Source organism: Leptonychotes weddellii, chromosome 1, assembly GCF_054177405.1.
Source record: "Leptonychotes weddellii isolate Sample4059 chromosome 1, ASM5417740v2, whole genome shotgun sequence".
NCBI lineage: Eukaryota > Metazoa > Chordata > Mammalia > Carnivora > Phocidae > Leptonychotes > Leptonychotes weddellii.
In genome coordinates this window covers 143,091,912-143,106,738 of record NC_138369.1, presented here as the reverse complement: position 1 = coordinate 143,106,738, position 14,827 = coordinate 143,091,912, and the positions used below count along the sequence as shown (strand labels likewise).

The 14,827-nt window shown below is 39.0% G+C and overlaps 1 protein-coding gene across 1 annotated transcript; it reads left to right on the top strand.

Moving 5' to 3' along the window:
- Positions 1-573: 573 nt before the first annotated feature.
- On the top strand, positions 574-14,045 carry C1H3orf85 (chromosome 1 C3orf85 homolog). The gene is made up of 3 exons (XM_031024178.2): positions 574-750; positions 12,081-12,214; positions 13,630-14,045. Exons 1-3 carry the CDS (start codon positions 702-704, stop codon positions 13,717-13,719), a joined length of 273 nt encoding a protein of 90 aa, XP_030880038.1. The 5' UTR covers positions 574-701; the 3' UTR covers positions 13,720-14,045.
- Positions 14,046-14,827: the final 782 nt, after the last annotated feature.

The window sequence follows — 14,827 nt, the reverse complement described above, 5'->3', positions numbered from 1 at the left end:
AAATGGAGTCGTGCCATATTTGACCATTTGGTACGGGTCACCCATCATAATTCCCTTGAGATCCCTCTGAGTTGTTGTGCCTATCAATAATTTTTACTGTATCGCTATTATAATTCATGGTATAGAAGTATTTCAATATGCTAAACTTTCGGCTGTTGAAGGACAGTTGAGTTGTTTCCAGTTCTTGCCTATGGCTAATAAAGCTGCTGTGGAACATTCTTGTACAAGTTTTTGTATGAGCCAAAGTTTTCATTTCTCTGTGACAAATGCCCAGGAGTGCAATTGCCGGGTTGGATGGTAATTGCATGCCCAGATTTATAAGAAACTGCCAAACTGTTTTCCAAAGTGACTCTGCCATTTTATATTCCCACCAGCCATGTATGAGTGATTCAGTTTTTCCACCCTTTTTTTTAAAATTATATGACCTCAGTCTGTATGGATGATAAAATTAGTAAATAAATACATGGCCCATATAAGAACAGCTTGTAAAAAATCAGCCCAAAAAGTCCAAAGGGTAAAAAGGCAGGGGTCATATAAAAAAAAAAGCCATCTTATGCAACGGCCTCTCTGACTCGTCTCAGCTCACAGGGTAGCCAGGCAGCACAACAAAGGCTTCACGCTCCTAGAAAGCAGCCGCGGTGACCTAAAGCTTTGCTTGGTGTAGATTACAATAAATAATCTTTTCTTTCCAGAACAGGATTATGGCCTATAAAATGCTTCAAGTAGCCCTGTGTTCAACATTGCTTATAGGTAAGAATCCATTTCTTGTTTATTTATCATGTCTTTTACAATGATTAGGTTGATAGATAACCCCTTTTGACTTTTTCAAAGAAATGAACAAATATGTTTTATTCACAGATCAATTCTAGAGCATTGGGAAAACCCAACTGTCACGTCATGTGGTGGTTTTGAGCATGTTAGTGTTAATTGCGTGTGATCATTTTATTCCTAATTATGTATTCACATATTAACATGTCACTCTTGCTAGGAAGTCTAGTTAAGGGCTGCCTCCAAAGAAGTGCTCTTGTGTCCCTGAACAAAGAAAAATTTCAAATGCCTTTTAGAAACTGTAATACTTACATAGTACCATTATGTGGAGACCTCAAGGTACTTTGAGAGTGTGAATTCATTAACCTTTAGAGCAAGCTGTAGCCCAGAGAAGTGGTGTTTTAAAGACAAATCAAGGAAGGTACTGAAGGTCAGATGATTTGCTGCCAAACTGACCCAATAATTCAGTGACTTCTATCTGAATGGAACTGAGAGGTCGTTTGTTTTTCTTGTAACCAAAACTGAAAATACTTACAAAGGGGTAAATTATATTCACAGTTAAATCTCTACAATTTATAAATACTTCTGATGAAATGCTTACATAAGAATAAATTTCTACTTTTATGATCAACTTAAAACCCATGCAAAAAAATCTACATATTTTTCTTGAGGTGTGCACACACACACACACACACACACACACACAAATCAATAAAAGGATATAGGTATATACCTAAAATATGAATCTAGGTAAGTGTGTACATATATGTATGTGTATATAATTAGCCTTTTATTCTTAAGCATATAAATAATTTTAATAAAGAGTTTTAATCATCACTGTTATACGTTGCATTTGGGACATGTTTAAATAAATGATTTAGAAATTTATAGCCAAGTTATTATTAGGCAATTATCATCAATGCGTGTGTAATCACACCTGGTTACAGCCCACATCTCCTGATGAAGAAAGTGAGGCTGGCTCAGTTTAAGTGAGTGTCTCAGGAGCACACTGTAAATTGAAGTCATGGGCTAGTTATAATCCATCAGTCATTGCTTTGCTTTGCCTGCTGATCCATGCAGTTGGCTTTCCAGTGGGTGATGGTAGATTAGCACAAGGCGAAGAGCACTAGTGCTAGTCTACCTTCACCTGCGAACATGCAGAGTCAAAAATACCTGGGAAAAGGAAAACGTCCTGCAAAATGCCTTTTAGAGACTTTCTTAAGAAACAAGTTGGAATTAACTTTAACTCCAGCTGAGATACAAATATGTCTACCTAGAAAGACAACTGGTTTGACTGATTTCACTTAAAAAATAAAGAAATAAGATTATGTGGTTAAAGTTCATGAAATAACAAGTTGAGAATTAGAAACTAAGGACAGAGGAACACTGACACGGTGGGGTTAGCCCTTCAGATCTCAGGAAAGAAGCCTTTACTGCGTATAGGCTGAGTACACTTAAGTCTTTAGAATCAGATTCATTTGTTACACAGATAATTCATTTAACTGACATTTTCTAAATCATACAGCTCTCAAGTAGGAAATCATAGCTTGAATCAACTTTCTTCCCTTCTTCTCTTCCTCCTCCCATTTTTCATTTAAGAATGTAGCCTATTCATCTGCCCTTCCCTAGAGCTCTCTACATATCATAAGAAAACAACCATCTTAAAAAGTTTGTTTTTATATTTTAAAAAAGTTTCCTCAGATTAGTTGTCTAACAAATTACTTTTTTGTCCAGAACTTAATTTGAAGTAAATAGAGAAAAGATCTCATTATCCATTTTCCTAATGGGAATGCTGAAGCCAAAAGTGATGAAGAACCTTCCCCAAGTAATTACATTTATGAGCACAGTCCTCAAATCATTTTATTGATTTTCTTAAAATAGTAATTCATACACATTGGAACCGGTTCCCTGGTCAGAGAATCAGAAGTCCAAGTGTCATGATTTGATTAAAAAACAAAACAAAACCCCTCTCTTCAGCATTTAGGTCAAGAACTGCCTTCTCCTACAATAAAGCCAGCAAATATGAATACTACTCCTTTAAGTATTCTGGGGGCAGGGGCTTTCCATATGTTACCTTAAGTCAACTCTCTAATCACTGTGCAAATAAGTATCATGATTTTTATTTTACAGGGGAATTTAGGCTTAGAGAAGCTAAGTGATTAAGCCACACAGTTAATCCATGGTGGATGCTGGATTCACATGCAAATTCTACATCCAGCTCTTCTGAGAATGAAACCCTTCTTTCTGTTATGCAGACTGTCCCCTCTGGCACTGCCATGCTGGATATGGGACATGTAGCTACGGAATAGGCAAAGGAGCACAGAGCAAGGCCTCCTCCTGAGAAAGGAATAAGGCCAATATCACAGCCCTTGGTTCTACAAGAACAGGCCAGGAGTTAGGGAGCTGGATGATTTTATGTGAGTAAACAGAGCCAAACTAAGAAATAACCAGAGACTTTCTATGACAGTTTCTAGTTGTGGTGAGGGTAGAGAGAGGTTCTAAACTCATCTATTCTGGCTCCAAAAGGCACTCATCAAAATCAAACAGCCCCATTTCACACAAAGAAGAAATATGGAAAATACACGCATTTGGGACGTATTTTGCAAAGTAAATAAACCAGTCCTTGAAGTTGACCCATATATGGGACAATTTGGAGGTTCATGCCCATATTGTTAACCTGTGATCAGATCACATGAAGTCCAAGTATGTCTTCTGGTTTTAGACAGGGGAAGAGAACTGCCTTTAGCCCATTTCTCTAGCATTGTTCCAGCTCATACTTTTGACTCCATGCCTAGTAACCAAGAGCAATTTGTCTTGAAGGTTTTTGTTTGCTTGGTTGGTTGGTTTGGGTTGGGTTTTTTAGATGAGAGCCTTTAAGCTCATATTTTCTTCCCCTGGACCGAGGCAGCCCCTCCAGTCCCTCCATGTTTGCCTTCTGCACCATCCATAGAAGGAACGGCCCTTCTCAGTCATCCAGCTGCCCCCCACCATCCTGTTCCTTGGAGAGTCTGTATTTCTGGATATAGTTTTGGTTTATTTTATAAGAACTTGTTCTTAATTTTTTCTACTCACTTGGGCTTAAGATTGATCGATGCTCTCAAGAAAGTAAGTAGTGAGAATGAACTGGGAAATATCTAAGTTAGAGAAAAATATCAGGGCCTATGTCTAGATTCATTGAGCACTCTGGGTGTTGCAGAAAAACCATTTATTTTCCTGTCCACATGGCATCATTTGTCATGATGCTGGAGTTGGAAAACCCATCAACACACACAAGCAATGACCCAGAAGGGGTTACTATTGAATCATACAAAACACTGCCTTTCGTGAGTTACAAATTTCTCTGTCCACAAAATCAAAAGCTAATAAAAGATATGCCAGCTCCAAAATATGCCCCAGGAAAACACATGGTGGTGCATGAGAGCATGTATGTGGGTGTATGTTAGCGTGTTGCGAGCAGGTTAAAAAAGACTGAACTTAAATTCGAGTAATACTAGTTCCTGTTTACTTTGCAAAGTACTCAACACGCCAGCAGCTGTAACATCAATAAAGCCAAAGTTCCCTGAGTTAAAAGTTCATTTATGAAAGCATTTCATTAACAGTTTAGTAAGATGACCGGGTTTGAGAGCTGGTCCCAGAGTTCAGTGTCTTTCTTTTTTCCAGTTGACTTCCATCAGCTCTCTGCCCTCTGGCCTTTTGCTTCCCTGCTCCCTTTTTCCATGGCTTTTCACCTTTTTAAACTTTTGTTTTTGTAACTTCCCTAATTTTGTCTCTGCTTCCTCTGATTTCTTTGCTTGAATTCCCCCTTCTCTTTTTTCTTCAAACCCCAAATTTCTTCTCTCATTCTCTCTCTTATTAATTTTTATCTGAGTTGCAGCAAAGAGAGAGAATCTATTCTAGTAAATATAACTCTTCTATCTTCCACCATAAATTTTTGGGTCAGTGACCAAAATTTAGAGTGGGAAGAAAAAAGTAACTATTTCATATTTTATAACAAAAATTATTTACTTAACATGGAGAATAAAATATTCAACTTTAAAGATTTTATTTATTTGAGAGCGAGCGAGAACACGAGCAGGGTGAGGGGCAAAGGGAGAAGCAGACTCCCCACTGAGCCCAACGCAGGGCTCAATCCCGGGACCCCAAGATCATGAACTGAGCCAAAGGCAGACACTTAACCAACTGAGCCACCCGGGTGCCCCTAAAATATTCAATTTTAAGAATATGAACCTAAACATGACTATTTTAATTACTCACAAAATTATAACATTTCTCCTACAGTTAGCGAGATCTTAGGAAATTTTACTGTATTGCCAAGATGTCTGTAGAGACTGTTCTCCTGACCCTCTTTTGTCCTTAATTCCTCGTGACCATTTATACTTTAGTTTAATACTTAATTTATGTGCCTGGGCAGTTATTTCATCTTTTTTCTAAAGACATAAACATTTTAAGGGAAGGAATTAAGACTCAGTCCAATAAAAATAGTGAATAATAAATGTTATTCTTTCACTGGTTATGCTGAAAGCCGAGTGCTTTGCTTTCAGCATCCCATCCCTGAGTATGTCGGAGAACTTGCGGCGGGACTGTCATGCTTATTCTCCATCTCTGGCATCTCAGGCATCAGGCAGTACTGCAGAGAGATGAGAGAGACGTATCACCAGCCTCTAAGGGAAGTAGCTAGCTGTGGCCCATCCTGTGGATTTGCCAGGCATTTCTGTGTCTTCTGCCCCTGCTAAATCCCACCACGTTTATTCACAGACGTAGAATTCCTTCCCTCACGTAACCGTCTATGAATATCCACAGAAGTCACAGTCATGGCTTTCCAGGGGTGACAAACTCCTGCTGGTGGGAGCGCCCTGTCTGTGCTGGATTTTTTTCCCCCTGTTTCTTAGGGAGGCTCTGAGACAACAGACCTGTTGGATTCTCTGCACCACCTTCTGACACATAGAACTCTCACCCCCCTTCTTGGCCCGCTTTTGATCAAGTTGAAAAATAAACCAAAGATTAACATGGAAGGCAATCAGTTCCCTTTATTACTAAGAAAGGCTAATTTGGAAAATATAACATAGTATAAGATATAAAGGGCCTGGTGACTGGACCCCAGCATTTGGCAAATTTCATATCCAGTTGCAGGTTGCAGAACCAGAGGAGAAAGGGTGATCTCGGAGGGCAGCTAACTCTCAAGAGGAAGAAGCAAGAGCTAGCTGGATGTGCCAAGGTATGCCTCTTGGACTTACCAGTTACATGGGGGCACTGCCCCTTCTGAGAGGCAGAGTCTACAAAGGGGAGAAGGGTGGCCTGAGGTTACCCTAAATGAGTTCACTCTACAGGGAATAAACAGGTCTCTGCTATCAGACTCTGTCCTTCCATTCTGTATCGCTCATTTCACATCAGGCTTTCTGATCTTTTTAGCGTATAGGTTCCTACCACAAGGATAATCTTCATGGTCACGGGCACAGTATAAAGACTATTCAGTTATTTCTCCACTACCAAATTTAAAGACTCTTTTTCAGCCTTCTCTGGGTGATGGCAAAATAGGGAATCCTTCCATTTCTAACTGTACAGCTTCTGTCACCAGCGCACAGCTCCTCGGCCCATGATGGGCACTCATCTCTGTGCGTAAGGTGAATACATTTTTATCTGTATTGCTTTAATTATTGACTAGGTCTACTTTGACTTCTCTTTCACTTATTTCTGTCTATCTCAGTGCTGAATTTCTCAGCATGTAAGCTCCTTGGCAGTACTAGGAGCTACACCCATTTAGCATATTCTATATGCTTCCGATGCCCTAATACCATGCAGAGAAAGTAAGTTTCAATTAATGACCTATTGGTTATGAGTATATTCCAGTTAAAAATATTAGAGCTGCAAGAGATCTCAGTTGGCTTCATATGACTCAGAACAGGAAATGGAGGGACAGGAGTAACCAACTAATAACCCAACTAATCACGGGCAGGGCTAGGATAAGACCCCCCATCTCTGATCCTTCTTGGTTTGTGTGGCAAGAGCTGTGATCTCCAATGTCTCCATACTCTGAAGTGTCTGCCTTATTTCAACTGTACCGAATTTTCTGCTGAGGATATTCGAGACATGTTTAGATAGCAGAACTAAGCTTGACAGATCCTATTAAAACTATTATGATACGGGATGAAAGGAAGGAGGGTGTGTAGGGAGTTGGAAAGAAAAAGAGGAAGATTTTTTTACAGCTTATGATTTTAAAGTTTAAAAAAAGCATCAACCTGGCTGATACTGCCTACATTAAAAAAAAATTAAAAACCAACAAAGTAATAAAACTCAGGGTTCAGTTTTCAAACCCCAGCAGTATTATAGAGGCTTACAAACACAAACTGTGATCTTGCTCTCACTAACTTTCAAGGTTGATCAGGCAGAATGAAAAAGGGAGGAGGAATTTCGCAAGCAGAGAGGATAATAGCATGCCCTTCTGTACTACTTGCATTTTATTTCCAGCTCTGCCAATGACTTACTATGTGACCTTGAGTGAGTCATTTCATCTCTGTGTGTCAATTTTCTCACTTGTAAAGTAGGATAATAAATACTACTTTCTGTCTCTCTCGTGGGTGATGCTATTATCACCATCAATTAATATTTATTGGATGCCTGTTGGGCACATAATGCTGAGGTAGGTGCTTTGTTCAGGGGCAAGGGGGAGGGGGAGGGGGACATTGTATCAGTGAAACATTTTCCATGAGCAAAAAGAGAGAAGATTTACAAAAGACAGAATTATTAGAGCTTAAAATAGCTATGCTTTATATTTTAAGGCATGCTTCTCTGCCAAGATTTAGGTAATAGCATTTTTTTTTCCTTAGTGATTGTACAATGCTCCAGGACAATCATGGTGCAGAATATTGGTTTTACTTTTGGATGATTCCAAGTAACACTATCTTAAGTGGTTAATGTACTTTCTTTATCTAGTTGTTAATTATATCTTAAGCATAATTTATGAAGAAACATTTATTAGAGGCGTGCCTGTGTTACTTGGTGGGTTAAGTGGTCAACTCTTGATTTCAGCTGAGGTCGTGATTTCAGGTCATGGGATTGAGCTCCCGAGTCGGGCTCTGCGCTCAGCGGGGAGTCTACTTGGGCTTCTCTCTCCCTCTCCTTCTGCACATCTCCCTGCTCATGTGCGCGCTCTCTCTTTCAAATAAATAAATATTTTTTAAAAAAGAAACATTTATTAGGTATTGATACTGGATCTTATTTGCCTAGACACTCTGTTTTGAAACCTCCCCTTCCTTTTTTTTTTAAAACAGAATAAGAACAGGGGCACGTGGGTGACTCCGTCAGTTAAGCATTTGCCTTTGGCTCAGGTCATAATCCCAGGGTCCTGGAATCGAGTCCCACATCGGAGTCCCTGCTCAGCAGAGAGCCTGCTTCTCCCTCTCCCTCTGCCTGTGGCTCTGCTTACTTGTACTCTCTCTCTCTTTGTCAAATAAATAAATAAAATCTTTTAAAAATAATAAAATAAACAGAAGAAGAACACATTAAACGTGTAACACTGTAACAGACACCTTTTCAAAGAGAATGAAGAGAAATCTGAGAAGTTTCCTATGAACACATCTCAGTTAAAACCAGAACTTCAATGCTGGTCAGTGCACACCAGTGAGCCCAAATGAATGAGTTCCCTGTTCTGTTCCAACCAGTCCTGTCTTACCATTCCTGGTGTCACTCATCTGATTCAGGCCCTACTTATCTGTCCTCTGGACCACTAGAAGAGGCTCCAACCTGTGTCTCTCACTCTCTCTTCCTTTTACAATCTGCCTTCCAACACCACTGACAAAGGAGTTTCCAAAAGTATCTGTGAATGGATAAACAAAATGTTGGCATATATGTACAAAATATTATTTGGTCTTAAAAAGGAATGCAAAGCTGATATATACTTCAACATGTATACCTTGAAGATATTCTACTAAGTGAAATAAATTAGACACAAAGGGACAAATAGTGCATGATTCCTCTTAGATGGGATACCTACAATAAGCAAATGCATAGAGACAGAAAGCTAATGGTGGTGACCAAGGGCTGGAGGAGAGAGTAATGGGAATTGTTGAAGGGTACCGAGTTTCTATTTCGGGGGATGAAAAAATTCTTGAGATAGTGATGATGATTGTACAACACTGTGAATGTTTGATGCCACTGAATTGTACACTTAAAAATAGTTAAAATGGCTTTACATTATGCATATTTTAAATCATAATCAAACAAAAAAATTTTAAGTAAATCTGGTCCTATCATTTTCTTGTTCAGAAATATTAATGATTTGAAGAATAAAGTCCAAACTCCTTGGTATGACAGTAATAATCCCCCGACATTCTCTGAGCACATCCACACCTCAGCCCTACCCTGCAATCACATTGGCAAAGTGGGGGTCACTGAACCTGAACCTGACTTTGCTCCTCTGTTCCTGGGCTCTCCAGTTTTCCTCAGCCTGGAGTACATGCTCTTTGTTTCTGCTCCCTTCTTCTTCACTGTGGAAATAGCCCATAACCTTGGAAGCTCAACTCAAAACCAATTTCTCTGTGATCCCTCCACGCCAATATCAGAATTAATCACTTCCCCTTCAAACGGTCTGGTCACAGTATGTTTCCTTATCATTATTTATGAACTCTGAATACAATATGAGTTCCTTAGCGGCAAGGGTTGTTTTTTGTTTATCTTGCTATGCAACGATGATTATCCAAGCAGGGACAAGGGTGAGGCAAGTGGAGATCTTATGGCACAAAATTTGTGTAAGCTTGAGAGCAAGTTTCTTCTTCTATTTGTGGACTCACTTAGCTTCACCTGGGTCTCAGCTCTGGTGATTAGCAGTTTATCCTGACATCAGTAGGCACTCATAATGCATCATATTAGTTATCTACTATGACCTAACAATTTCCCCAAACCATAGCAATTTAAAACAAGAAACATTTATCATCTTACAGTTTCTGAGGAATTTGGGAGTGGCTTAGGTCAGTGACTCTGACTCAGGAACTCTCATGAGATTACAGTAAAGATGTCAGTGAGGGCTATTGTGATCGAAGGCTTGACTGGAACGAAACCATTAGGTTCCCAGGTGGTTCATTTGTGTGGCTGTTGGTGGGAGGCTTCAGTTCCTTGACAGACGGGCCTCTCTTCAGGGCTGCTTGAACGTCCTCACAACATGGCAGCTGTTTCCATTAGAGCAAGTGATCCAAGAGAGGTGTGAGACAGAAGCTATAATGCCTTTTATGTGCTCGCCACAGAAAGCACACACTGTCATTTCCACAGTATCCTGTGGCTACACAGGTCCACCCTCCTAAACGAAAGAAGACCACAGGGGATCTGAATACCAAGAAGGCAGTGGTCTTTGGGGGACATATTGGAGGATGGCTTCCACAGGCATGCTGGTTTGATTGTATTGAGTTAGATGACCAGAAGCAGGCCAATATTACTACTATCATCTGTTACTAATAGCTACTGAAAAGTTGACTTCTATATTTTATTTTTAAATCATGAATAACTAAAATTGCTAATATCCTATTAATAGATAATGTGTCTGAGCCATTTTTTTATCTTAATCACTAGTAATATTTTGCACCCAGAGACAGCCTGATTGATGTATAATATCCACAGAGGTTGTCATTTTCAATAGGTAGGCAGTTAGAACTAGAACTTCATGGGGTAACAAATTAAACTAGAAGTAATAGAGCTAATAACTAGAACCCTGCTTAGTGCTCAAGGTCAAGCTTGGAAAAGCATGAGATCATAAGGAATGTGTAAGTAATGATTGTTTCTTTTTTATAAATGCATAAGGCTTTTTTTATTATTATTACTTTTCTTTGGCCCCAAGCATTCCTGTCTCTTAGTCATAATATTGCACAGTGGCTTTAAGGGGAGAATTTCATCTCCGTTTCCTACTAGCTATGTGGCCTTGAACATATTATTTAACTTTTGTGTGATGTAGTTACCTTTTCTGCAAAATGAGGTGCTTGACAGTGCTACTTCTTAGGTTTGTTGTATTATATAAGGTTATTCAGGTAAAGTATCTTTTAGTGCAATGCTCAATAAATGTTAGTTATCATTATTATTTGTGTGTGTCATCAATACACACACACATGCACAAATAATCTAACTCCCTCTAGCCATTGTCTTCTTACATCCATGTTAAAGATTCCCAGTGCCACATCATTCCTTCAGCTTAAAATGTAAAGTCTTGCTCCTTCTCCTATCCTGCTAAATTTAATCTTTTCTTTAAGGAATAGATTCAGCAATTTTCCTGACCATGAAAATGTCTGTTTGTGCCCCAGAGCCCCGAAGTTCGATAAGGATACCTTCTCTTAAACTCCCTTAGCACAATCAAATCCTATGTTGCCTTGTTTTACTTTGAATCTTGTACCCCTCTCCCTCCTCCCCTACAGAGGAGAGGTTTCATATCTTATAGTTCACTATAACTCTGGTCAATAGAGTCTTGTTAATGATGAAGCAATAGAGTACTTAACATAACATTTGTAATAAATGCTTCTTTATCACAAGCAATGAACAGATTGTATTGTTACCACAGATAGGTCAGGAGTGTGTTCTTCCTTGATATTGATTCAAATTACAACTCTGAATGTGATTGTGTTTTATTTGGAAATGAAATATAATATAGACTGTTAACATTTCAAGATACTAAAACAGTCTGGATTTTAAAAACAATCATCTTTTTTTTCCCCCTTAATCCTGGACTGGGAAGGAGTACAAAATGCAAACTTCTTCAATTCAGTGATAGATCTATCAATACTAACAATTTAAACCACAGTGCCAGATTTGGAAGCAGTCTACTTCAAACTGAAAGATATGTTCTCTTTTGGAAGGCTAGGAAAGGAAGGATAAGATTGTTGACTGCCTGGTTTGAGCCAGATGGCTTATAGCCATTAATACACCCAACCCTTACAGTAATCCTATATCATTGTGTTACTGCGTTATTATTATAACTTTTTACATACAAGAAAACTGCAGCTTGGAGAAATTAAGCAACTTGTCCAGAAAAGTGATAGAGCTGCAATTTGAATCCCGGTCTGTGGGCTCCTGTGCAGGTACAGAAGGCTCTAAAAATCTTTTCCATCCAGCACATGGCTTTCATGCTGCACTATATGCAGGACACATAGGGTGGTGATAGCTCAGTGATGGGGGAAGGCTGAGGAATGGTCATCTCCCTTGGCGCGTAGCTTTCTCAGGGCTCCCTTCTCAGGCCCCCAACCTCCCAAACACCACAGCTGTGTCTCTTTAAGAAGATAAACACTGAGATGTAAACTACTGCCTTAAAAGATGCTGTGCTCTTGGACTCTGAATTACAGGAGCGTTGGGAGCGCCATTTTTGTTGGAGGACCCAGCAAACCAGTTCCTACATCTCAAAAGACGTATATATTTGCAGGATTACTGGGACCCAGATCAGAATCCAAATATGTGGGGCAACTCGCTGGCTGATCAGGTATTTGCATTAGAAACAATGCACCATCTATCTTGCTGAGTAGGCACTGCATCAGCAGGCATCAACCCAGTACCAGCTCAACCCACGAGTTTTTTCTCTCTAGCCACCCTGAGCTATAGCTGCCATTTCCTCCCCATAAAGTGGCTTTTGTCTGGTAAACTCCACCTTTTCCTTCAAGACTAAAATCAAATGTTCCCTCCTTTTTGAAACTTTTCCCTTCTTTCCTGGATGACATTTGTCCTTCTTTCTTTTCTCCCTTTTGCATGCCATTCACATGTGAATAGCTCTCTAAATGTCACCCTGAAATTAGTTGCTTTGTGCACCCAACCTCCCCTACCTAAGCTACAGACGTAAGGTGCATGTCTTATCCATCAAGGTCATTATTCTCAGAAACTATCAAAATGACTGTTACTCAGTCAAATCTCAGTAGATTATTGCATGTTTGGGTGGGTGGATGAATGGATCATGGTCACATTTTCGTTCCCTTTCAGTTATTCAACAGCTTATTTTCCTGTGGGATAATTATGCAAAACTTTAATGTCATTCCTTCATTTGTTTGCCTTTTGTACACTTTTCTATTCATTTGGAAGTCTCACTCCAAGAGAAATAAAGAAGAAATGTGCCTTAGCCAGTTTTATTCCGTGTTTACTTTTTTGATGGAAGAAACTCCAGGCCAAATAAAATTGCTGAATTGTCTGAGGATTTCAATTATTCATGATTTCCCTCTTAAAATTCAGCAATTTAGAAAACAAAAATGTATAACAAATTAATTAATCCCTTCACTGTTTGTCCTTTATCTCTTCACACGTGTATCAGGCTCTATCACCAGGCTAGAGGGTTGTATAAAATCACTAAAAAAATTGGAATGTCCTTGTTTTTCTGGGGCCTGGGTCCTATCCTTACTGTGCCTGGCTGAGTTTTAACTGGTCTACCAGGATTGGCTCGTTTCTGGTTAGCATTTGCGATGAAAACCACCGGCTTGAATAATGCATCAAGTTTTATGTATGTTTTTCTCCAAAAGGCATCATTTAGAGGTATTAAAACCAGACATTTGTTTATTTGGCAAATTAAATATTATATAAGTGGGTAGACTGTGTCTCCTTTAGGGAATACTGAAATTTTCAAGTACACTCCTGCCTCTAATTGTAGACCAGTGCTATGATCAAGTAACAGATACTACAATGTAACAGGAGACTACCACATTGGTTCATACAGTGGCCCCCAAATACCATAAAACATTTAAGCATTGAAGTATACAGGTCACTAAAAGTATGTTAACCAAACCTTATTGGGTATTATTCTTCCACTCTACTTCTCTCAGTCTTTTAGGATTATCTGTACAATAACCTGAATAACTAATATAACATGTGCTCTCCATACTCAGAGATCATGACTTCAAGTTTCTTTTGTTGCAGGTTCATGAAACATGGACTGCTTTGAAAACAACAGCACAGTATTATCTGAATGTGAATGCCTTCGCTTCTGACATATCCACTGCCCAGTAAATGTGCTTTGATGGTTAAACCAGGAGAGCAAAAACAGTGGGAGTCAACATGGCAATGGACCCAAACCATGGGCTTTGGAGACCTGGAGGCAAATCCATGCCATTTACAAGATTATTTAACATGTCCGTCTCGTGGAGCTGTGGAAAGGAGTAAATATGAAAACCCAAGTAGAGACCTAGAATTAGAAGTTCTCAATAAATTGTACCTCTTAAAATGAGAATTTAAATAATGACTATAGTAATAACATTTACCAAAAAGGGGCTTTTATGGACAAGGAAATAAAAAACAAAAAAGTAGTGCCATTAAAACTCACTGTTGATAGCTCACTTTCTATTGTCTGCTTTTTGAAAGCGTTCTCTTTTTAATTAAAGGAAGAGGGAGCTCTCAAATGGAGTTGGTCCTCTCCTTTTTCTTCAATACTTTTCATTTTTTAAAGCCAGCCTATTTTAAGATCATGCTTTTGAAACTTTTCTATCAAAAGTGTATTGCTGAGTGCAGTAGAGAATACCATCTTAACTCTATTTGGGGGTAGATGATGAGTAGGAACCCACTGGAAACATTCATCTGTAAGTGGAGACCTCCTTAGGAGTTTTGTCAAATTTGTGCAAGTTTTGCGTTATAGTCCATAATATATTGATATTTATTTCAATTTGAAACAACATTTTTAACTTTCTGGCCAGGGACATTTATTACTGTTTTCCAATAAAACTGAAAAATTGACTCTAAAGAAATGTGGACTATATTTGGTTTTACAATTGTCCTAAGCACTTTTTCAGCAGCAGGTATGTCAGAAAAATCAAACATGAAGAACCTGCAATGTGAAGACTTCAGCCCAGCACTTTCCTCTTCAAGAGGACACTGGCAGTTACTCAGTATTCCCCACTTCCTATCCCCTGCCCTAGAGGCCTTTGCAGTGAGAAATTTGAGGCTGATGCATAATTTATGCACTCAACTATTATCCATTTCCAACACATACACAGAGATTTTTAAATCAAAACACAACTGAATGGGCAAAGAAAGAAGATAAATCATTTGGGTTTGCAGTAAGAAAGTTAAGATTGTACATGAATCCATCTCAGGGTTTCAACAATAGTATGCATTTGCTACC